Source organism: Corvus kubaryi, unplaced genomic scaffold, assembly GCF_017639235.1.
Source record: "Corvus kubaryi isolate FWS band 111438036 unplaced genomic scaffold, C.kubaryi_AGA036_p1.0 split1-131, whole genome shotgun sequence".
NCBI classification, from domain to species: domain Eukaryota; kingdom Metazoa; phylum Chordata; class Aves; order Passeriformes; family Corvidae; genus Corvus; species Corvus kubaryi.
This window is the reverse complement of record NW_024582073.1, coordinates 7,169,691-7,196,015: the sequence shown is the minus strand read 5'-3', so window position 1 is coordinate 7,196,015 and position 26,325 is coordinate 7,169,691. Positions and strand designations below refer to the sequence as shown.

Below are 26,325 nucleotides of genomic sequence, written 5' to 3'. Positions count from 1 at the left end.
TCTTTATGCATGCCTAATTATGCCTGAACAGTATGACAGAGTTATGAGAGCATCATGAATCATCACTAGTATAAAAATGCTAAGGACTGGTCCCAGCCTATCTACCAACCAGACTGATTAGCAAGTGAGACACAAAAGGAGAGATAAATCTCCCTTTGTCCCTTGTGTGCTTTTCTAAAAGTTTTAGTAATATCAGGATATGTGCTGATATCTGTTATACTCTATTTGATGTATAATTTGTGAACAGTTGAAATGGTATCCACCACCACTATCAAGAACTTATACATTCTGTTTTCATAGCGAACAATAAAAGCTCTACCCTAATGCCAGTGAATCTAGAGAAAGGATTTCTATTGACTTGGATGGGGGATGGAGCAGTATTCAAATGAGACAGAAAATTATTTTCTTTGTTTGCTGTTTATTAGAAATTAATCTGAAGAACAGCTGACTTCAAAAGTAAAAAACGAAAATAGTTCATTCAGTCTAATTGCTCTGATGATATAGAAATATTCATCTAGGATCCAACTAATTAGCATGACAGAAATATTTTGGACTGACTGAAAATCTTCTTTCCTTCTCCTTACCATTAAATTTCAGTTCACATTCCTTAATAATGGAATGTAACTTTAGAAAATGCCCACTTCATGAGAAAAGGGATAAGCAAAACAATACAAGCACCTCTGAGATTAAGGCACTGACCGAGTTCTCTGTGTATGTATTCAAAAGTATAGAGAATAGTGCAATTTCCTCTTCTCCGTATTTCTAACTAACAGTAAGCTATGCAATGCTCTTTCAGTGATCCAAGTTTACTGAAATCTGAGACAAAATCAGCTTTGTATTCCTGAAATTGAAAATAGCCCACCCTTGTCATTTGATTCTTTCTGTACATCTTACATACTTGTGCCTATGCCTTCACCAAATTTTAATTTCTCCAGTTATTTGTTTGTAAATGTGATCCAGTTAAGCACATCCTAGGACATACTAAGGTAAAACAGCAAAACGATTTCTACTTCCTCAACAGTTTTATGACTGTTGAGATCTAACTCTCCCTCAAATTTCCAGCACTAGGGTTTTATTGTTGTTCATTCAGATGGAATGGGAATTTGTATTTCTGTTTTGAATACATATGCAGACTTGTCAAAAAAAACTTATCTCGGATGAAAACCTTACACCAGATCTACAAAAAAATAAATCACTTGTGCATCTATTTGCTAAAATGGAGCATGGCCCATCAAGGACAAAGAAGTTACTATAGATAGTCAGTAATAAACAGAATATCAAGAGGGTATGATGGATTGTAAAGAGTTACTGCTGACATGCACATTGTCTTGTCACACTGGACTGCAGAATATAGTGTTAGTGGAGTTTACTGCAAAAATATTTCTGGAATGCATTGCACTGCAGTAACAGATTGACCAACAGAGTTAAAGATATTTCATTATTTAAAATATCACAGGCTACTTATAAATAAAGCCTTTCATTGAGTTAGCTCACAACTAATGGACTAATACCTTGTTGAGGTCAAATAAGCAATTTACTGAGCTCCATTTAATTTTAATCTAGTTCTGCCAGCCAGGCTGATTCCGCATAGCTGTCCCCCATTGCTGTGGACAGTGATTGTGAATTGAAAAGTCAGAAAACATGCAGAACATACTGATTTTTTTTCAGGAAACTAGGACCCAACACATATTGAAGATACTGAAGGTCTGGGTAAGAGTCACTCTGTAGCCCAGACTGGGAGTCTGGATTTCAGCAGTATTGATTTTTGGCAGAGTCCTTTTCCTAACAGTTTTTGTGGGACAGAGGAGCTAAATCTTCCTGAAATTCATCCTTTCTGACAGTACACTGGCCAATATACACAGGTGTGAGTGCAGGGTTTAGATCTGGCTCAAGTACCTCTACTGCTCTGAGCTGCCTCACATGGGATGCATCCCTCATGTCAATAAACAATGTAACTGTTTCCTGGTCCTGCTGTAGTTTATGTCTCTCATATGTTAAAACTGACACTCCTAAGCAAGGAATGGGAGTTGTCACATTTGTTCATACCCATCTTGGCCTTAGGACATCTGTGTTTTCCACTCCTCTGGTTGCTCCCTGGAGGTTTTAATGAGGATCATCAAAGGAAGACAGATACTCTGCCTGAGGTCTTTTTTTTGCCTTCCCAGCGCTAGGGAGATGTGCTCACTGGGAAGATGTGACGTGTTGTACAATGACACAGAAAAGGCAGAGGAGGAGAACATGGCAAGCAGGAGAGCGTCTTGCTGGCCGGAGGCTGCCCACGTAGCTCCACCAGATTTTGTCATATTCTATCTTTTGTCATTAGGGCCACCCCATCTGATACGAAGTCCACTGTGTTTAAAAATTGGGGGACATGCATGTGGAGAGTTTGTGTCCCAGTGAAAAGAAAACTTGCTAATTTAGGAAAGGAGATTTCACCTGACTATTTTGTGAGAATTCACTTTAGGCTCCATCACCTGAGTGCCTGAATTTTTAAGAAAATTTTTAAGAAACCAACCTCTCCTCAGAGCATGCGTATGAAATGTGAAAGTATCATCCTAGCTGAGAAGTCTCTGGGCCAGATGCTGAGAGATGCCTGTATCTAAAGGAAAACAGTGGGATATGTCACTAAGCACCTTTAGGATTCAAAGCCCAAATGACTGCCCAGGGTCGGATAGGAAATCCAACATAGTGCCCGAGTTGAACTGATGAGGACTAAGCCTCAACCCAGTATATTACCACAATTCCTTTTTTTTACAGAAAACCCCTTATCCCCTTAACTCTTTGAACTGCTTGAAAAATTTTGGTAAACATATGTAAACAATTTATGTAACAACTGATGCTGTAGCTTCACATCGCCCAGTTCATTCACATCTGAACACATGACATTGCATACAAAGGGATTTGTAGGCACAAAGGATATTATTACTGTTGCCATGCATTGTATTTGCATTGTGGTTTTCCCTAAATGTGCAGCATTGTTTTATTAAGCAATCAGAATGCAAATACCACTGGCACAGCTAGAAAACATTCAAGTGCCCAAGTACACAAAGAATGCAAACTGTGCAGTAAAGCACACAAAGCCCAACAAGCTCATTAGTACCATACTGCAGTGATTACAGAGCAAAGTGCCTTCTGAGGTGCAGTAGTCAGGCTGTACAGAGGGAAAGCTTTGCAGTGTTCTAATGCAATGATATTTTTAATGCAATTGTGTGCTGCCACAGTAGTCATATTTCACCAGCATAAGCTGCTCTGGGAAAGAGGCACTATTCTCTGCTTGTTCCTTGCCTAGGTATCATTCTTGATTAGCCATTAGGCACTGCATAATAGTCATGAGATGAGGATAATAAATATAAGGATAAGAATGATGGTCTTTAGTCAGACCAAATCCCCATCTAGCTCTGCATCTTTTCTGATAGAAATCAGAAATATATTTTAAGCAAAAAACATGAGAAAACAGGCATGTAGAGGGTGACTCTTTCCCTGGTATGGCCTTCGAGTTTCCAGCAATCAGCAGTAAGGATTTGAAAACTGGAGCTAGGCTCCGTGGGGATCCTCTAGTGGTTTGATTTGCATTGTGGTCTCTGTTGTAACTGAATGACTCAAAACCAGATAACCAACTGTCTATTGCCAGGGCACCTGCCTTCACCATCCCTGCCAGTACATACATATACACATATACACAGTCCTGTATGTCCCATGTACCACTAAAAGAAGGTGCAGGTCTTCAGTATAGTGATTTGAAACATCTACTGAGAGAAAGGTTAAAGTTTGAAAGGAAAGTCACTGTGTGACTCTCATGGTGCCAGAAACCATGTCAACTCTTCTTTGAGACTGAGGGTGGACTAAATGTCCTCTTAGTGTTCTTTCCTGCACTGATTTCTTTCATGAATCTATGATTATTCAGCTGCTGTAACAGCTAGAAAGTTCAGTTTTAATTAGTCTGAAAGAGGAACATGTCTTTCATTCTGCTTAAAAATGTAACACACATAATATTTCATCTGGTGGAACCAGAGGGAAACCTGAAAAAGCTGTGGTCATGTAGGGACCATAGCTCTTCAATAAGCCCTAGCCATAGCCTAGGAGCTGAACAGCCATACATACATCTTCTGGCCAACAGCAGCACAGAGAGGTATGATTTATCTTAGCAAAAATGTCTCTACATTATTCACCGAACAAAGGTTGTGGGTCCAGTGGACACTTTTGTGGAGATTCTTTCTGCACTTTGGGGTATTCTTAGCAACTGACCTTAGCAACTGATCTGAGCTTCCTCCTTTGCAGCAGGACCCAAGCAATAAATCAGACTGATGTGCTGGAAAGAGAATATAAGTATATAGGCAGGGATGGTGGTGAAGCAAACTGCAAAGTGCTCCATTAAACCTATCACCTCAATGTCTGCCCTCAGAAATTGAAGTCTCCAGAGTGATCTTCTCTTTTGAGAAGTGGTCCCTTTTATAAGGCAGGAAGCATTAGATATGCTCATATCTCAGTCAAAGAGTTTCCTACGCAGTGCCAACAGTTATTCAGCAGTACTCATTATGCAGGTGAGCTACATCACAGTGCTGCTACTCTGCAACACTCTGCAGATCTCTATGCACCATGTGCACAATGTCTGAAATATAAGCAAATTTATGCTGCACTCATCCTTTTTGTGGTTATTAGTGTCACTTAGTATCATCTTCCTCCAGCAAATTGACTCACCAAGCAAAATGCACAAGTGCACTTTAAAGTGGATCACATTATCACGCCTACTTCTTCAGAAGAGCCAAGTGTCATTACTACTTTTCACAAGGAATAACTGCCTAAACTCTTTCACATTCTGCAGTGCATCAACAGTGCTCTTCCTCCACTCAGTTTGCAGTTCAGAAGAGTGATGGAACAGTAATGCATGTCCATCTCATCGTTCTACATGGGGAGATAAAATCTAGTGCTCACTTTATGCCTCTTTAAATGTTAGGGTAGTTGTTTCTGGAGTTTTTTCATCAAGATATGCACTTGTATATCACCTCTAAGGTCCTGATCATATTTCAGGTGTCAACAAGGTACTTGCATTAAAATTACTATGTTTACCCAAAAAGCACATTAGAGGTTTCTCTCTCAACACTACTGATTAGATGACATATCCTAACTGCACAGTTAATTTCACAGTCGAGTGTAGACAAAAAGTACTAATGATGGCCAAGTGCTGATAGGGTTTTACTTCCAAAATATTTTCACACTATTCACTAGCACTCTTCCTCTGTGTGTATTTTCTAGAAGGTAAATGGAGTATCAAAGAAATACAAGGGTGCATACTGTTAAATGGTAAGATTATGACTAAAACCATGAACTTGGAACCAGAAACCAGGAAATAAAATATCAGAAAGAAGAATTTTGGCTAAGAAACAGAGTGAGAAGAAGTGCCAAGGGTCAGAATTGAGAACAACCAGCAATTTACGAAGCTGAAAAACAAAGCCAGAGCCTAGTAAAACTCCATATCATACATTTAGAGCTGAGACGCTGCTAGTGCTTGAGCTAGACAAACTATGGCCACTCAATGTCCAGAGATGAGGGTTAAATAAACTAGAAAAATAACCAAAGGAATAAAGTTTTAGCCAGGGATTACATTATGCAACCACACATTGAGAGATCTTCTTATGCCTGATTGCTAGAGCTGTGTCTACCTAGAATTTTATGTGGGTCACCAGCCTTCTGGGACACTGCCTGTGGTAGCCTGGTGGCTTTTTGCACTTTGATTGCTCAGGAGTGCTTGTCAAGAGGCTGTCAGGAAAACCACTGAAGTAGACACTTGAGCTCAGATCTCAGTGACTTTTGATGGGACTGACTGACCTTTGTGCTTTTGAAAATCAATCCCTCGTTCTCTGCAAAGTGGTGGCTTCCCATGTGGTCTGTTATGTTTACAACTATGAGTGTTTGGTGTTTCGTGACCTCTTTTACTCATCATCACTTCACTTAATGTCATGGCAAAAGAAGGGTAATGACTCTTTTTTTGCAATTGTAACTAAAATGCTACCAGAGCAGAGGGTATGTGTTGGCCAAGGTCCTTGTTATGCAACTGTATGCAGATCATCGTGAATTGCATCGTCCATCTAGTTCAGTGATGCAGCACCAAGGTCACTGGGCAGTTTTAAGCTAATGATACGACCATAAGTCTAATAAATGTGCTTGGTAATCACAGCAAGCATATTGTCATTGTCGCAGATGTTATTCTTTCAAAAGAACTTGGCAAACAACTAAAACACAGCCCTTGTGTTTGCTTTGACCTCTCCTAAGAACGCACCATCAGGAACATTGAGGAGATGAGATTGTTTTAGAAGACAAGTCATGGCCTACAGCTACAGAATTGGTACTCCTCATAGCACTCCTGCAGTTTGCTTAGAAAAAACAGGCCGGAGGCTAACTGAACATGAATCAGTGAAATTTTGACAGAGAGTAGATTTTGGAAAGGAACATATCCATGAGTGATACCAACACTCACTGTAGAGATCAATTTCTTATTACAATGATCTAGGCAGGTTGACATTAATTATGCAGTTGATTTTCTAGCCATTCTGCTGCAGTAACTCATTAGGTGCTGATCCAGTAGCCTTTTCTTATCTTTCAGGAAATACATTAACCAGTAAATGCATTGTGTCACCATGAACTTTGTCATTATGTGCAGTGATTCCCCACAGGGCTTATCAGATGCTGCAATTGATGTTTCTTTGGAAGGATATACATCATTTCCCAGGCTAGGTCAAGATTGTTGATGTTAAGCCCTGAAAAAGTGGCAATCTAGTGTTCAGAACTTGTTGCAGCTCTAGTATCTTGCAACCTATCATATATATGGATATCTCCATTTTTACATAGGTATATCATATATTCTTATGTACATCATGTATTCTTCTCTGTCAGGCATGAAGAAGCCCACAGCAGCCTGACCACTAAATATGCTCTTGACAATAAGGGAGAAAAAGGAAACTTAAAACAGGCACAATGAATTCTTGCTTCATTTATACTCATTATTGATAGGAATAAAGATGAGTAATTCAGCCTTACTGTAAAATTCACTTAAGATCATTCAGTGAACAGAAAATGCCAATATGTGAAGACGGCTGTTTAGCAAGGCACTGGAATAAAGTGGTGGCAAGAGAGGTCTAAGGCAAGACACAGAGCTGTCTTTCGTCATTCTCAAATGACATAAACAGCACAGTCATGAAATGAGGTCACTGTTTTGTATATAAGCCCTCTGTGGCTTCTAAGCTAAAAAAACTAGAAAAATATTACGCTTTACTAATGGAGCTTTTTCACCACGAAGCACAGCATGTGTCCAGTTCAATGTGTCAGCAGCTTTCTGCCCTCAATTCAGCTTACCAACAGTTAAACCATTCAAGGTCTATATTTAAACCTATTAGAGATGACATGTGACAAGACGATTTTTGATAAAGAGTGGAACTTTGGTGCTACAGAAGTGGCCAGGGAGACGAGGTCTCCGGATGCAACCTGACATTTTGTCAGCAACTGCTAGTCAGATATAAAACCATTTTACTGCCCTTGCACAGCCAGCCACATGCTATAGTTTTCTCTCACTCAGAATATGTTCACTTCCATACCCTCCTGCATTTAGTTGCAACAAAACAGCAAAATGCTTCTATTACAGCAGAATGCTGCATGTTTGTTTCTGAAGGTGACCTTGAGTATGTGTGGCGCACAAGAAGTGCAGTGGAAGGCAGGCAAACACTTTGCCACCTACACCTCTGCCATACTGCCTGTGTCCAACACTTATATCACACTCTGAATTAAAAGAAAGGAGCTACGTAAGTGCCAGTTTTTGTGTGTGAATGCACATTCAGAACATTTCATGTGCATGCTATGAAGAACAAGAAACCAAAGACAGCTTAGAAAACGTCACTCTCCAAAATCATAATTATTTTTCCCTTTATGTGCTGAAGCTTATTTGTAAGTCTCATGAATTTTTTTAACTCTTTGGCATGGGAAGCATTAATTAAAAATCACTATGTGACCCATTACTATTTTATAATCCTCTCTTTTGCAAGTTGAAAGTAACAGTTTGCCAGGCTCGTATTTAAACAAGATATGAGGGAGCTCAATATGATGGCCCAGGCAAGAGAAAATACAGGAGAGCTAGATGGTGTTGGAAAGGCCTGTCCATAGAGTCAGAACAAGAGTTTAATACCAAATACACACATTTTAAACTGATCTTAGATCAAAATAACATTTATTTTTGATGAACTAACAGTTTGTGATAGTGACCATAATATTTTTAGATTTAGGAAGCACACACCAGAATAACGTGGTCAAAAGCATCACCATGGCTACGCTGACCTTCAGAAAGGAGAGCTGGGTAATAATGAGGGATCTTGTTTCAAAGAAACAGAAGGACATCTAAGACAGTTAAACCCTCTCAGTCAGCATAGAGACTCCTGAAGGACACCATACTGGGAGCACAGCACCAGCATGTACCACTTACTGGAAAGCCCTTGGGAACAGGTAAAAGGAAATCGGCGCAGAAAAACAGTAAATCAAGGGAAGTCACTGGAATTAAGAACTTAGCATTCAAAATGATGAAGATGTCTCTCAGTGAAAAAAAGGAAGAAGTTACAAATTCTAAGAGACTAAACATAAAACTATAATTAGACTACCATTTGCTTTGTAAAGGTTGTGACTAAATTTCCAGGTGTTCATTTTCCCCGTAAGTAATTTGACTTGCCTATGACATCAAAAGACAAATTGATGGCTTGATTCACTACTTCCCCTGACATTCAGATCATGCAGATCAGGATGAGAATGAGCATAAAGTGCTGCAGAATAGAGCCATTGTTGGCTACTTGTTTTAGACAGTAGGAATGATAATAGGAAGTGTAGGACAAAAATGGATCTAAATGTTTCTAAACCATCTTTTCTGAACTCTACAACTAGTGCAACCATATGAGTCTGTCCCCATTCCAACATGAGAATGCCATTAATGCCTGGTAAATCAAAGCGCCTGATTTTTACATCCATACCCTGCAGTCACTTGAGATGTTTATCTCTGCCTTATTACTGTCAGATTTACTCCCTGATACAGCAGGGCCAAATCTGTCATGTTTACAATTGCTGATCTTCCAAATTCACACAATTCCCACTTACATTCAACTAGATCCTGCCTAGTTGCAGCCACAATTTACTCCAGGGTCATGCCTCCAACTTGGCCTCTCTGTTCCTGTTTTTGTAGCCTTGCAGTAAAGAAATGGATTTTTTCCATAAATGAGTTGTGAATTTTAAGGAATTGGCTAAGTATACATTACCCTTTGTTTACTTCTCATGACCTCTACTCTGAACTAGTTCCATCAGAATTCAGCAAAATGAATTCCAGAACGGCTTGCATAAGAGTTCTTAAAAAAAAAACCCAAATATGACAGCAATGGGAAATATTTTTACCAAAGGCGCTTTCAATTCAGAGAGTCACTAGCCTGAGGACAAACTGATCATCTAATTTACCTCTGACCTGAGAAGGATTAGGAACAGAATTGCTTTTGTGTATTCTTGAGCAGTTTGCCATACTAAGCTTCTGCATAAGTGCTTGCAGTATCAGGAACCTCTGTCCCAGAATCACTGGCCCTCTGTCTAGGGACAGAAACACTTTGTAAATAATTCACCAAAGAGTTCAAAACAATCAATAAATTGAGGATTATCAAGATCATAGGAATATGCATCAAGAAGAAAGACTCTCTAAAACACTGAAGAAATAATCTGCTGCTGTTTATTTCCTTCACATTTCCATTTATTTCATCTATTTACTTTTTCTAGCTCTTTCTACAAATATCTTCATTTTCTCTTCCACTTCATACTTAGATTTTTTTCGAGTTGTTACTGCACACATCTCCAATTTCTTTTGATGGCTCAATATTTCTAATATTATATTTTAAAATATCATCTTATGCATTCTGTGCTTTATTGCCATTATATAAATGTTTTATTCTCCTAAAACTAAAACCAACAAACAGATTTTCGAGGGGCAGATAGAATTACGCAGGTCTGTATTTTGCCTGTTCCAATACAGTTCTGCCTTTCAGGAGACATTTTTAGGGGTTGTCTTTACTTTGTATGGAGTTTTCCTGCAGTTACAGCAGGCAGTGGTTTTGTGGCAGTTTTAAAATATAATGTTACTATGCATTAAAAACAGTACAATGGTGTTTTGGACAGCAACACCTCTTAAAAAAAACCAGAAAAAACAAGAAAACATGCCTGTGTTCCCTCTGTTGTACCAGCCTGTTCCTGGCCAATTCTTCAATATCCCAAAGCAGGGTCACTCATTCTTCTGTCACAAAAAACCTCCAAACCTAAACATATAAATTCTGGATATTAATTAGTAATTACATACTAATACAAGCTGTTTTTTTAAAAACAAATTCATATACATTTTCACTTGATTTACTATGTCCATTAAATATTTACATAATTGCATTCCAGTTACTCTCTAGGATATATATTATATTATAAATACTCAGAACAGAATTTTAATTTTAATTATTATTTATTTCCACTTTTACTACCTTCTCAATACAATTTCTTTTCTTTAAGCTGTAAGACTGTCAAAACACCATTATTTTGAGGCCATCTACCTGTTAGCTTGATTTTTTATTTCATTATCAGCCATTAGGAAAAAGACCAGTAAGTCATAGAATCTAATTTTGTTAATGGAACTTAATGCAACTGTAGGCAATCTGGAAATAAGTAAATAACCCCTTGCCCCTCCAACAACCATGAACAAACTGTAAGAAGGCTACCAGAAAATACATCTCAGAAAACTGTTAGAAGTGCAAAAAGTCCATAAAGTAAAGCACATGGGTATGCAATCAGGAGCTGCTGTCCTTCCATAGCCAATGCAGAGGTAAAAATTTTGGAGGCTGACAAACTGCACCATCCAATAATAAACAGAGCTAACGCAGTTCCTGGGATCCCCCTAGGAGAAAAAAAAAACACAGAAGAAACATGATAGAGTCCACATATTATTAAATGTAGTATCAAATCTTACCAAACTCAAGTTCTTGTCTAGCAGCATGTTGTTGATAAAGTAACAACCACTGGAAGAACCAAGAACTAACTGACATAATGAAAGTCAAGCACGAGAGCAAATTAAAATTGTAACCATAAACAAAAAAGGAATTTGTTCAGCAAGGATAAAGGCTTCATCAGAAGTACTGCTAAAAGGACTGTACATTTCCAAATAAATCTTCTGGGCCTCCAGCAGATGCAGCTGCTGAAGTTTAATATTAAATTTAGCCAAGTTCCTATTTAAGCCAAAATCATCTTATAGAAATTGTTAGGTTCTAAAATGACACAACAGACCTACTCTTCCATCAGGAAGCCTGATGATCTGGAGGGGTTGCATTTTTGTAACACTGAGAACAGATTTTAAGCGTGCCTTAGATTCTGAGGAGAGACTCTGAAAGACTCACACCAGTGGGATGGGCAGAAAGGTCTCCCAGGAAAAAGCTTGACTGGCCTTTTAAAGAAGGGAGCGCACTGAGCACAAAGTAAGGAGTGGGAAAAGAAACACCAAGGAAAAATATTTTGCTTATGTTGGCATCCTTCTCTGCACACTGAAAGGACCGTGACTTTCTGCCCTACCTCTTGGTGACTGCTGGGCCCTTTTGAAGTTACATTGTGCCACCTTTCTGGAGCAGGGAGGCCTGGAGAACTGATGATTATGGAACTATGGTTAAAACCCTGCTGAAATACTCCTGCAGATTACAGAGGGCTCACTATTAAACCCTGTGGGAACAAAATCTTGCCAATAAATAATGTTTCACATATGCTTTATTTGCACTCTATTTGCAGCCTGCTTCTGTAAAATGCATGAGATCATGTGCGTAATACACTGCTGAAGTACATAATGAGATAGCTGCTTTATACACTTTTGCCGTATCAGTCTCAAGGACTTTGAGAAAGAATAAACCTCTGCCACTCCTAAAGGCTTTCCTGGCACCCCACACTTCCAAAGCATCAGCATAACAGAACCAGAAGGGAAAAACAGACTGCATATACATAGGTAGGTCCTTTTATCAGAAATCATCTCCACAAATATCATTATTGCAACTAAACCATGATGAATAAAGCCCTCCTTAGGTAATTTACTTAGTTTACTTAATGCAATCACATCACATAAAATAGTTCATTTCTTAGCAATCGAGTCACCAGGCCAGTAAGGTACTTGGTGTTGTCAGCTCTTGGGCCGTTGAAGGAGGAAGGAAAGAATCGATTTTACGGTGACTCTGCACCTCATTGCAACTTCAACAAGTTAAAAATAAAACATTAAAGACCATGTGATTTCATATCCTCAGTTTAAGCGTTCTTTAAACCTATACAGTGGCATTCAGGGAAATTCCACTGGGCTTTGTAAAGCAAGTTCCTGGCCTCTTCTCCAAGTAGAGATGCTAAGTTACCTAAACAGTGAGCCAGAAATTCAGAGCTGGTATGGATGTCTCTTTGAGCAGGTACCCATGCTGGCAGAGGGATGGGATGCAATAGGAACATACTGTGCAATGACAATTTTCAGCTAGCATAATGACCCTTTAGGGGGCTATCACAATTTAGAGCTGTGGCTGCTCTGCCTTGCACTGAAGTCCAATGGCCTCTCATGGTTTGTTCCAGGACTGGCAGAGAGCAGGATGGAAAAGTGACATAAAAATTATATTGGAATAAAGAGGTAACGCTGTGCATTTACAAATTCAGTCCTCGATCTAACGATGCGTTACTGCCAAAAGGAATGGTTTGGCAGAGAGCTCGTGTCTGGCACATCCATGAGGGTCAAATCATCTAGCATGGGAGAAGGGCAAAAAGCAGATTTCATGCTTACAGTGACCAAGAGGACTGGGGCTGTACTGGTGTGAGACTGAGATGGAGGGACACACGTGAGTGGACCCTTTCCACTACTCTCTCTCTCTCACATCCTGCAGATGCTGTCACCAAAAGGGTCCTTTACATCAGCTGGGTCTAATAATTTCTTTCTCCATTCTTACATTCATTTCCTTCACTGTTTAGTTAGGGAAGTAGCTTTATCACCCTGTTTGGGGATTCGATATTAAAGAATTGTTGTTTGCTTTCCGCAGGAAAAAAGTCTATTGATGTTTCTCCCAGAAAGACGGTCTAATAAATTTGGGCTCACACGTCGTAACAGCATAGATGGGCACAAACAAATCTAGTTCCATGCAGGTTTGAGTAAGAGAAGTGGTTTTCTCCTCAGTACTATTTGGTACCCCAAATGTTCCATATTTTGCTTTATTTAGTTATGAAAATCGAAAATTATTTGATTACTATGTATCTTTGCCATAGATCAGTGCATTATCTTACGTATATTTTTGGTGAAAAAAATTCAGATTATTTCTTTGAACTTTGAACTAGAAATAATGTTTTTATAAATATTTTTTTTAAATCATGAATGTATTGCTCTTTCTTTTACCATTTTAAATAATTTTTTAAATTAAAAATAATGAAATGTATGTTGGATTTAAAAGCTGCCACTTAATTTTAATAGCATGTTTGCAATAGTTAGCCTTGGTACTTGCTATGTTCAAGCAGTTTCATACAGCATACAAGAAAGTACTGCAGAATCCTGTCAATAGGTACTTAACGTTATCAATTTATTTTAGAAATAACTGTTTAATTTTTAAAAGGCTATCACACTTTAGTATTTATGGATTTTCAAAAGATGTGCTTTCTGTAAGTTCACAGCATTTTACAAATGTGTGGTGTGTGCTTGGGGATTCCTTGTACAGACAACAGTACCCTGCACAGTTGTAACAGCTGGTTTGGAATTCACCCCATCTGTCTTACGATTATGTATCTGCACATTTTATTAGTCTGGATTATTAAACAGGTTAATCAAGAAAATATGGGAAGTGTAGGAGAACAGAGAATAAACAGCTTCTTCAGTGTCACTATCATCCATCTCATCAAGGACAGCTCAGAAACACTTTAATACATGGAATATGGTCAGGTTAAGCCAACATAGCTCCACAGAAAAATGCAACAAGAATTTGCCAAAACTTCATTCCACCACAAAATTTCCTTAAAACAAAAAAAATATATATACACATATGTAAGAATGCTGCTTTTCCAAAGAAAACAAACAAGGGCATTTTCTTGTTCATATGCTAAGTTCCATATGTTACAGATTGGAGAGTTAAAAATATGAGAGAACGAAAAAGACTAAGGAGGGAAACCATCATTAATAACATGTTAACAATAGGTAAAAGCACTGCTCAAGGCCTTCAGGCAAGATCTAGGACTTGCTTGTACTTAGCTGTGTGTGAACAGGGAGAGAAACACTGTGTCTCAAAGGGCTTACCAAAAAAAGGGGAATGAAAGGCTTGCCAAAAAGTTTCCTATTCACAGGATATGACTGAACAACCCCCCACATGTGCACAGATACATACACCGCTACACATTTTCAAAGTACTCAGTTCTTTTCAGGTTTGCAATTGCACCACAACAATACCTCAGAATATGCAACTCTACTATATCTTAAACACTTATTCTAATTCTCCACATATTACTTGGTTATTTCATTCTGTCCCACAGAAGTCAAGAGGAAAGGAAACAAAGATGGGAGGCCTGATGCTATGAAAAAAAAAGAAACAGGAGAACCAGCTATATAAACCCAAAGTTCAGCAGTTGCTTTCAAAATTGATACCCGAGTTTGGCCACTGTTGGCTCTGCAAAACAAAAATCGCATCTGAGGCTGCTGCAAAAATCAACAGCACTCTCAGTCCAAGTGGAAAGCAGTGGAATTAAAGACTCATATCAAAATGAATGTATACCAGCCCTCTCAAATACAGTCCAGTTTAGTCTGTTTCCACCTATGAATACAAACTAAATGGTATTAGAGTTTCAGAAGCAAAAATTCACTACATGACCATTTATAAAATGTTTTGCACAACACCAGCCATCTGAGTTACTGTTCTTCATAGGATTCCTGTTGCCATGGACTGGTACTTACTGCAGTGAGAAGACAACTGCAGAAGAGGACAGGATCACCATGGGCAGCAGGCAGTAGCCCAGGACACTTGCAACGCAGCCATGTGAGACTCCTGAGACGCTCATCAGGTTCAGCAGGGCATGCATGGCCAGGCACCCGATGGCGCTCATCCCGTACACGTAGCCAAAATGAACTTTTCCTGCCTGGAATAAATATGAGTAAGCATGAGGTGTTGGAAGTGAGCAGTGATCACAAAGTGCTGGCAGAAGACAGAATTAAGCCTAGGCTTGTTACTTCTTCTTGTTGATACTGTCTCTCTGCTTCACCTACAGTTGTGAACCACAGCTGATACTTTTGGGTGATTTTTGCATAAAAATAATTCCAAGGTGCAATTGAGAAAATGTGCATGTCTCAAAGTTACAAGGCTGATTCTCAGTCTTACTGTCATTGGCCTCTGAACACAACTGGAATTGGTTGGGAGACATGGGTAAGTTTAACTGGCAACAAGCTAAGAAGAAATTATGGAAAGCACATTTTAAATTAAAGTCATTAAAAATCAGTTTAGTTTCAGGAAACATCTTTTTAATAAGTTTATATGGGGCTGTGGAAAGTCTCCTCAGTAATATGATGACCCAGGTTATCTGATATGCTTCACATTTTATTACAAACCTTCTGCTTTAAGCAGGTCTGCAAAAAATTAGTAAAATTTTGCTTAATCTATGCTGGTTTTCAGGGTAAATGTGACCATTCTTCCCCTCGACTACCATTAGAAAGGCATGTCTCTGTGCCTAGACCAATACAACATGTTTATTTCAACATAAAACCCAGTAGTAACTGTCAGCTTGCGTTCTTCTTTTGTTCTAATGAATGAAAAAGATTTTTTTTTCCTTCCAGTTTTTATTCCATTGTTTGAATTTATTGCCTACGAAAGGTACCAGCCTGGAGCCTGGACCTTGATGTTCTCTAATTTATACACAACGCTAGTAAAACAGGCAACTGTGGCCACAGCACCACCAATTCCTTCATCTCCTGCCATCCTTTTCAAGGATCACCTCCAGGCATAAGGGCATTGTTCACTCCCCAAAATAAACAGTCACAAAAGACTGTTAAACATTTTTTTTCTCTCTCTTCAAGCTGCTACCAAATTAAATACTGAATGTTGGCTATGCTACACTGTCATTTTCACATCTGTACCTCAGAAAAATATTCCTAAATCAGATATCTGTTTTTTTCTTGGAACTTTGTATCCTAATGATAGGATGCACCTGTGAAGGACAAAGTTCAGACCTGGAACTTAACCATTAACTCAGAACCATGGAGTAAATGTCTCAAATGAAGGGCCACTATGCATTGCCTTCCTGACACATGACAAGGTATATGTACAGACATAAAACACAAGTGTGTTTGTTCATACACACGCACACACACATATATCTATATGTTGCACACACTTGTGGTGGCCGGTGAACCTGCGTTACAAGGGACAGAGAGTTCTCCGTAAGACAAGTCCCTAGAACCACAAGAACCTCCCCAGGTTAGGGTGAACAGAAAGGCTTCTCCCAGGACGCTCGTTCTGTTGTGGTAACCTACCCCAGTTCTGTGTTCGTGGTTGGCTGTTGGCCCTTGCCCCTCACCACTCCCCCAGAGCTTCCCCATTGGTCCCCATTCCCTAGTCCTGCCTTTTCCCCACCCCCAGATAAAATCCTGAGTTCTCCGTTGTTGTCCTTTGCCTCTGAACCTTTCACAGTGTGGAAGCAATAAATTCTCCTGTGGGAACCCATGCAAAGACCCTTCCTGCCTCTTTGCCATCATCATTATTGCTGAAGCTATCTGTGCGTTTGTGCATGCACGCGTGTGACCCCACGGAGCCGGAGAGGGACAGTAATACACACTATATATTATATATTGCATATGATAAACCATGTTAGACTCAAAACTGAATAGGTGGTCTCAGTTTCCTAATAATGCTGGGGCTTATGGTTGGATTCTGTTGTGATGGATTAGGTGGAAACATTGTTGAAACTTTCATCATGTTTTGGGATATTTGCTAGTTTATCTCCCATGATGACTAAGGAGGATTGAGAAGACTTCTGACTTTACCTATCCATACATTTTAGTGAAATCTGGGGGAAATAAATTTTGAGGACCCTTCTCTGCCCTCTCTTCCTGTATCCATGTGTGTGGAAACTGATCACTGGATGCCAGCAGTATTTGAGCTGGACAGATGTGAAGGAGCACTGTGCAGAAGGCCTTGCCTAGTGATGACACAGCTTGAAAGTCCTGATGCTGCAGGTTGGTGGCAGCTCACCAGCTCTCATTGGAGAGCAGTGCATGAATGTGAAAGGCAACCTGAGTTAATGAGACCTGACTTTACATCAGCAACACTATCCTGTCTGCAAATTGACCTGGCTCACTGCTGAGCCCTTCTCTGGTCCCAGTCCTCAAGGTTAAGTCGGGTACAGCCAGGTTGCCTATATCCTTCTATCATCCCATGCCTTTTCCCCATTACCGTCTTGCACCGTAAGGAATAATCTATTCCTGAAACAACAGCATAAGAAATCTTCCTATTTAGGTACAGACTCCTTTGCTGGCATTTGCATACTCATGGTATAAAATAATCAGGAAAAATTGCTTGAACGAATAAAATTAATGATAGCTAGAAATAGTGTGGGAAGGCAATAATAGCTCAGATGATTAGCAATTAGAATTTCAGTTATTAAAGATATGTAGTAAGTTTAACACCCACATTGTTTTGGGGCAGCCTTTGCTATAGACCAACTAAGTAAAATTCTGCCTCAAAACAGATGCATCACCTACGAGCTATATTTTAGACTGTTTGTTTCAGTGTATTTAACTATTCTACATGGCACTACATAGTAGCTTGGTTTAAGACTAAGAGATTCCTCAGCCAGAGATGAAAGGAGCACTAGCACCAGCAGCTAGCTGAGATCTCCACTTGGTGAAATGTTGGATTTGTGGTGCAAGGATATGAGAGAAGGAAAAAAAAAAAAAAAGCATCTGAACATGTTGGTTCCAATTTTAGTCTTACTTAACATATGTAAATATATTGACTCACACACACGGGAATACTCCCAGTTCACAGCGATGTAAGCAAAACCAGAATCAGGCTTGATTAGTCTGACAGGCTTTGATGAATGGAAAGAGCTAAATCTGTCCTGCAGAAGGAGCAAGGTTAGGAGAAAGTCAGACTTTGTGGGCTTGTTTGCATGTGCCTGGAGTGGGTACTACGACCTTTAGCTGAAGCAGATGGGGAAGTATGATTTCGTACAAATGACAGTGTAACATGCAAAGCAGCTGAGACTTGGGCTTCTGCTAAATTTTGTGCTGCTGTTGTTTCTCTATCTACAATGGAGCTGCCCAATTTTACACTAACATGAGGAAGAAGAAGTCCTGCTGCCAGACTAGCAGCCTTTTCCTCTTTTTCTCTGAAAGAACTGCTATCCTTTGAAGAATATCTTTGCATAATTTTCCATAGTTAAAAAGCTGAAACTAAAGAAAATGTATACATTATTTTTAGAAACAAGCTCTCAACCAAATTATGTTCCTGGTGCTATCAGAAGATACTTATTTAAGTACAGAAGGATATCATAGTTTACACAGCTGAAGAGACACGTTAATATTCAAATACATCTGAGATAAAATGGTAGCCTGAATTTCTAAGATAAACCCATAGACTTGCTTCTGTGAAGTTATGGAACAAAAACACTGGATTGTATCAGAGGTGTTCTGCTGCCCTGAAACTGGGGCATTGAAAATACTTGGTTTTCTAATGACATCTAAAATGCGTAATAGCCCAGAAAAAGTATGATAATGAAAGTAATTTATTTCAATAATAATAGTTTAATATTCATTATAATCATTGGCTATTCAGGGAGAAAAATCAACAGGAAACATTTTTTCCATTCTTTCTTTTAACTTGCTTTCCTTCCATTTTCTTGATTATAACTAATTCAACTTTCTCCTTTTACTACCCTCATACATTTATTTCTCCAGGTGGAAAATAGCCTGTCTTCTCTAGCTTCCCACCTTCTTTTCCTTTTATTCCCTTTTCTCCTGCCTCTTCCACCCTTTTAAAAGATTTTTATTTTTATAGGGACATAAATAATAATACTACTTGCCATTTATATTGCAGTTTGCACATTCAAGGTACTGCACTGACATTACAAATTGAGTAAGAACTTTCAAGAATCTTCTGATTCAGCACTATTTATCACAGAGGAAATGGAGAATTAGAGCCCCTTTCCTCTCACCTCCTAGCAGAGCAGTAAAGCCCTTCCCAGAATGGTCCCACTTTATCCCTGTCTGATGAATTGCTGCCAGCAATCAGAGCTGTACTTCAGCAACACCGGAGAGCCCCTGTTGCCAGTGATATATAGATGAATCTGCAATTCTGTACAACCCTGTTAAACTTTCCTCCTGTAGGAAAGCCATATTCATAAAGAAGAAGGAGGTCAAATACAGGCTACTATAATGTGTTAAGCAGACAATATAGAACAAAGAATATAAAATAAGAAAGTACTAGAGAAATTTATAGGAAGGTATTGCAAATTTAAGGGGGAGGGAAGACTGTTTCCATTTCTTTTTTTTTCCAATTATTCTAGCTGTATAGAGTTTTTTTTTTAATGTATATGTAGATGTATATCTAAAATAACATTGAAAGAAGATAATTTTAAAATAGTAGCAAGTGTTAGAAAAATGGGGCTGGCCTGCTATTCCTTTTTATTCCCTCCTTTAAAACCTGTTCAGAGCCTCTTCAGATTATATATGGCACAGATCTGTCCTTTGTTCATATTAAATCCCACCCCAAAAATGGTGTGGTCTCTTCTTTCCACTGAAAGTAATACATCACTTTACCTGTGTCACCTTTACACTGCATTTAAACTTTATGCAGGTACTTTCAAAGTAGGGAGAATTTTTAATACATAATCCCAGAAAAACTGGCAGCAAATGACTCATTTTATGCCAGTACTTCATCTTCTGCAACTTCACACTCATTATCACCTAGGCATTAGCTTGTTAGAAAAGAAATCCCTTAAGATTTCTACCACATCCTACCATCAGCAATGTTGCTCCAAGGGCCAAACAGAAAACCATGGGTCCAGTGAGGTCTGTCTCATTCATAATGCTGCCATCTGCAGGCTTCATTGGATTTAGAACTGTTAATGTTTTTTGCCATATATGCTCAAAATTGATCCCAAGTTCTGCAACAAGAAATTTCAGGATTTTGTTAATTGCTCCCAAGAAAACAACACTTCTACAAAAACCCATTAGACACCACAAAACTACAAACAAATGCTTCAATGAAGATAATATTGTAGGATGACATATTCTGTAACAGGAACATAATGTCCCTGCTATATACCCAGTATATTTGAGAGTGAGCTTTGATTCTAAATTGGAATATTAATTTATTAAATCCAATTTTAGGCAGTGAACCAAAAAATGCCCTCAATACTTTTTAGTTAATATTTGTTTTTCCTATATTTAAAACACATGTATCTAATGCCACACTAACTTAGATGTTGAAAAATAGATTAATTAACAGTAACTGCAGAATTTAAGATACTCTAGAACACTGAGGACAGAGATATATGCTTTAATTGTGGCAAATCTGACAAGAAATGTGTCTTAAATCCGAACTGCCAAAAGCACTTAAAAATGACATTTTTCCCTTTCAAGGTAAGTTAATACTACTTTGTACAGTACTTTATAAGCTTGGGGTTTTGTGAGGGGTTTTCTTTGCATTTAAAATGTAATTAGTGAGACCCCTGGAAACAGAAAAAAATTCTTTCCCATTAAAGTTCATGGGAATTCTGCCATTAACTTTGCTAGGGCAAAGCTTTATCTTATAACTTCTAGAGAAACACTTAAGCTTGCACGAGTAATCATCTTCCCTGATTCTCCAGTAAGGGAAAAGTTAGGTTCAGATTTGCTGCCAGAGTGACTGAGACTGACAATGTGTTAGATCTGTTTGGAAAGCCAAGTCTTTATCTTGTTCCACCTCTCCATCATCTTGAGTTCAGCCAAAACACTGCATATATAAAGCTATTCTGCATCAAAATGTATGGTTTTGGTCAGATTTATGTGGTACACAGATAGGAATATCTCTGAAGCCTTGCAGATCACAAGCAGTTGTATTACAGCATCCTTTTCCCAGGGTGAACTGCATGGGAAGTTAAATGGTCTTAGAGGTAGAGATCTAGCAGTCACCTCTAGCAAACAGAGTGATCTTGCTGGCTTTAAGGCAGTAGTAGTCCCTTTTAAGTAGCAAAAACTCCAGTTGCCTTCCAGTATGCCAAACCAACAGGCTGAATATGCTCCTTTAACATTATGCTGAAATAATTACAGACAAATTCTCCATTTTTTTTCTAATGTAGCATAGGTATTTTGCAAGCGACAAAATCAGCCACTAGCATTAGAATTGTCAATCATCATGAAGACAGACATTGCTCATATGGTTAAATGATCAACTAATTGAAACTTAAGGCAGCTTTCTCAATTCCTTTCCCACTGAAACAAGCAACTTAGCACCTGCAAACTACTAAATTTATTACTAGGTATGCAGAAAAGATGATTACCCATCTTTATTAATTATAGATTTTCCAATATGTATGCAGGAGAAACACAGTGGGAAAAAATGTTGGAAAGGTGAATGCAAAACCTGTTGTATTGCTGCCATCTCGTGGTGGCACAGTATATCTGCTCTGCGCCATAAGGCTGGATCAATCCACGGCCAATTCCGGGAAAATGTAGCTTTGGGGGCCAGGAGCTGCTGGCTGAAGCTCACATAGTGAGGCTGGGCAGCTCTGCCGCAGTTTCTCTGGTGAGTTTCACTAGCTGGCAAAGAAAAGTTAGAGGCACCCCCAGCAATCGCGCACGTCGTCTGTGGGATTATTTTTACCTTCTAGCAAAGGAGGTTCCTCGTCAAATCCGTCAGCGTAACCAAGCTGAGAAAGAGTGTGGGGGCTGTGCGTTGGCTGCAAAATCTGACCCGTGTAGCCCTGAGGGGACAGAAGCATGTCTGATGGGACAAAAGCCCCGCCTGGAGGTTGCTTTTCTGTCGGGCTCCTAGGACAAGAAGCAAAGCACAGCAAAATTCGTAACTACAATGAGAAACATCTTAGAGCTACCCACAACGTCCCACCTACTTTTCACCTATTTTTAGTTTGGGGAAAGCGGAAATTTTCTGGGTACAATCCTCGCTGTGGGCAATGAGTGCTGAGCTGCTGACCGTGCCTTTGCTGCCCTGCCCTGTGACTCCCTGCGCAGCCAGGCAGAGCTCCTTGCCAGCCTCGCAAGCACCCTGCAGCCCAGCGCACCCACTTCCATGCCCACCCAGCACAGACAGCCACACAGGAACCCAGGCTGGATGAGGGGGAAAGGGAATTTAGGAGCTGTGAGGGCACCCACTGATTCAGGCACTTCTGACTTTTTTGCCCAGCAGCCTGGTAGGACTCCTCAGGTACGTCCATACTGCTAATGAAAGAACCACATATTTAGATTTTTTCCTTGAATCTGAGAAGGATCCTAAAGAATTTCTTGCAATATGCATCGTAAATTTCACATTAAGAACATGAAGCTCAGTTACTCCTACTAGGTAAGCAACCTGTAACAGCTATACTAATAAAAGTAGCACGAAATCAAATCCTTTTAAAAAGAAAAGTTCAATTATAATCATTCTACCTTTCAGAAGGTCTAGATGATGTCTTGAACCTCTTTCCTGCTCCTGCAAGCCCCAAAGCTAGCCCTGAAGCCATCATCTGCTGAAGAGGGAAGCTGAAACAACACCCGTACTTACTTTCTGCTTTCGCAGAGGTTTTCGTCTGAGCCATAGCTGTTGCAACCTTCTTCCTGGTCGTCTATAGTATAATTAGACTGGTAAAAGTCGAAGTGAAACTGCTCAAAATTTGACATTCTGGTTGGAAAAATGATTGCAAATATCAGTAAATAGTCCTAAACTTAAATGAAAATAGCAAGTAAAGCCACAAAGTCAAAAGAATCTTTCTGTAGAAGGTCATGATAATTTGCAAGTGAAAAAAAAAGACCTTTTACTTTCTTTAGCTGTAACACAAGGAGTTCATCTGCTCTTACTGTAAATTACAGTATATTAATTTACAAGTGGTATATGAGACTTCCTTTCTTGTTACTGTTACCAAAATAATTTAATTTTGAAAATATATATATATACACACATAAACTATTGTTTTAAACAGTTCATTTTCCTACTTTCAATTAAAAAAGAAAAGTGACCATATCTCAGTGTTTAGAAATTAAGGTTTTAGGAAGTATTTTGGATTTCAAAACCAATTCCTATTTACAGTTATTTACGTTTCACATATTATATATGACTCTCATAAAACAATAGAAAAAAAAAATTGTTCACAAAATTTGTGATTTCTGTTCAAGGACACAGCTATAGCTGGCACATCATTAGTACCAGAGAAACATTCTCACTGGCTAGCAACATGACTGGTAAAAGACAGCATACTTAATGATTGAATTGGATTGATGATTGGATGATTTCTTGATGAAAGAAAACATGTTAAAGCATATCTTTCCTTCCTACTGCATGGGTTTCACCACTTGGCTAGCACTTAGGTAGTTAAACCCTTAAAACCCACAGAGAAGTTACATAACCTGGCTGATAACCATATCCATATAAAATTTACTTAGATTTTTATGTGAGATATTAATCTCTCCTAACATTTCCCATTTTTTTCACTTTTGTCCTTATTTCCAACTTTCCAAATGCCACTGGCAAAATATGCTTTGGACCTCACAGTTATTCTCAGAGTTATCTCAATATTTATCAAGCCCACTCTGCTTATGGGAAATATCTTTGCAAATCTCTTTGTAAGATAAAAGTGATAAAGATTAGTATTTCATCAGGGACCTTGAAATGCTGCATATTAGAGTTCCTGATTTTTTTCCCGTTATCAGACTAATTTTTGGCGACCTATTTCCTTATTTTACCTAGAGTTCAAAGTAGAAATTATTCTTATATTATTTTCTTAACTGCTGATCAATTATGCAGGTTTCCCAAATTTAGAAGAGAAATAATTTTTACATGTTAAATATGAAGTAATATAAATTAATTGTACCAAGCTATTTCCTGTGGCTTTGTTTGGAATTGCCCACCACTTAGGCATTTGTTCAATGAAGATTTCACATGGAGTATGTTTTAAGAAACTTGAGTTGGTAGCTCTACCTCAATAATTCAATTCCAGTAAGTATTTAACGTCCTTTGCTGTCACTATACAGAATAAAATAATTGCTTAACCAGGTATGGTTAACTCTGTATGACAGAGTTCAGAAGAGTTAAATTTCTTTTCCAAAAGAATTTGGAGTTAAGGTTACTTACTTTTTAAGGTATTGGATGAAAACTCCAGTCTGTTGAACTTACATGTTGGAGAAGACCTAAAATATCCTCTTGCTTCAACAGGGATGAGCTTAGTGCTATTTATATGATTCTAAATTTGATATTTGAACAGATGCACATGAAGGAAAAAAACCTCACAACCTGTCAATATCAGGGCCAGCATTTAACAAGAGCTAACAACAATGGGCAGAGAAGAATAGGAACCTTCGAGGAAAAATGAACAAAATGAATAAATATTGTTCCATATATTACAACTCAGTAATCTAGATTTCTTCTTAAGCAGGTATTTATGAAGATCTTGGTGGAGCTCTCATTAGCTGAGCTGTTAGACATTAAAAAGTTTTAACAATGTGCAATAATATGTGTTAAATTAGTGGGGTGAATACACTTACGTGAGGGTGTGTTTCCAGCACATAGAGCCCTAGAACTGCTGTGGGATGCTCCCTGGGAACACTGCGGCAGAGCGAGGGAGGGAGGGAGGCACTGCTGGGCCAGTTTCCCAATAAGCACTTGGGTGGTTAAAGTTAAGGAATGTAACATTAAATGATATGTATTATCAGGTAATAAATCTATGCCTCAGGTGCATATCCAATCCTGTGATGTTGAAGGCCAAATAATTCCATTTCATTAGCAGAATAATGATGCACTGTTAGCACATGACCGACAATGCTATGGAACAGTTATAATATAGGCACATTTTCAAATAACTTAAAATGAAGTTTACCAAGTTTTTGCTAAATAAGTATGTCCAAGAAAGAGTCCAGAAATAAAGAATGGTGAGAAGCAAAAAGTGTAACATTCGATTCTGCAAATTACGGGTAATCTAACTATGGTATTTGTCACAGCTATTGTTAAATCTCCCTCACATCCTGCTATTTCTAGAGTAACAGTTCATGCTGCTACATTCACCAAGGTGAATTTTCATTTTCAACTCTTAGCAAACTGCTAATCTCTGTAATGTCTAATCATCTCAGTTTAGATAATGCGGTTTCATCTTGTTTATACCAAATCAGTGGGGGCAGTGATACAGGATTAACTTCTGTCCCTCAGGAAGGTAATTTAAAAAGTTCTTTTTAGGAACAGAAAGATCCTGATTTGCTAGGGTTTTGCCTGTTTATTTAAATCATAGAAGTGATTTGATTGCTTTTGCTACTTTCTGTTAGAAAAAGTTTTATATATACACATATAAAATATATATATAATATATATATAATTACTGCATACAAATATATATACATCTAAACAAAAACCGGGAATAACTATCAGACAAAACACTTCAGAGAAGGAATTTAAATAGAAAAAAATACAATGAATAGTAGTTGAATAATACTTTAATAGCCATTAATATACTACAGTTAGACAAGAAAGCCACCTGTAAATTAAGAAGAGGAAAAAAATGGAACTTAAAATTGAGCCATATATATTTTCCCCCTTATATAAAATTACTGTCTACCTTATGATACATATTATACATAAATTATACATATATATTACATTAATATATCCCTGTGTATATACACATATAAATGGACTCATAAAATACAAAAATTAAAAATAATATTAGTTGGAAATGAGAAGTAGATGATTACGAAATTAAAAGAGGGTAAGTTTAAGTAGTTAATTGGAAAGTGGCTGATAGAAATGAGGACTACCCAAGTGCATTAAAAGCAGACAAAAGCTTACTACTACTGCCATGCTCCTATCAGACATAAAAATAAAAGTATCAATAAAACAAAAAGACAGATGCATTCAATTACAAATGCTAAAATCACAATTTTGAAATTCTGCATCTAAAAGTTTTAGAACAAATGGTTAAAAACTTTCTATGTTGCTGAGTAACAAAACAACAGGAAAGTTTGGGAAGATCAAAATGAAGTAAATATGCTATCTTGTAAAAGGTTAAGTAAGATGCCTCAAGTAATTATTGGCCTGTCCCCATGAGATTGATCCTAGCAAATTATGGGCT

General features: G+C 38.3%; 1 protein-coding gene across 2 annotated transcripts; it reads right to left on the bottom strand.

The window, feature by feature from the left end:
- Nucleotides 1-9,722: 9,722 nt before the first annotated feature.
- YIPF7 (Yip1 domain family member 7) lies at nucleotides 9,723-25,476 on the bottom strand. 2 transcript variants are annotated; one of them, XM_042053649.1, is made up of 6 exons: nucleotides 24,342-25,476; nucleotides 22,779-22,895; nucleotides 21,882-22,048; nucleotides 20,036-20,181; nucleotides 14,981-15,162; nucleotides 9,723-10,942 (listed from the first exon to the last, which is right to left on the bottom strand). In XM_042053649.1, the coding sequence occupies exons 2-6, from the start codon at nucleotides 22,892-22,894 to the stop codon at nucleotides 10,780-10,782; spliced, it is 774 nt and encodes a 257-aa protein (XP_041909583.1). In that variant the 5' UTR covers nucleotide 22,895; nucleotides 24,342-25,476; the 3' UTR covers nucleotides 9,723-10,779. The 2 variants fall into 2 exon arrangements, with proteins under 2 accessions (XP_041909583.1, XP_041909584.1); XM_042053650.1 differs by lacking the exons at nucleotides 22,779-22,895; nucleotides 24,342-25,476 and adding an exon at nucleotides 22,664-22,762.
- Between the last annotated feature and the right edge of the window lie 849 nt (nucleotides 25,477-26,325).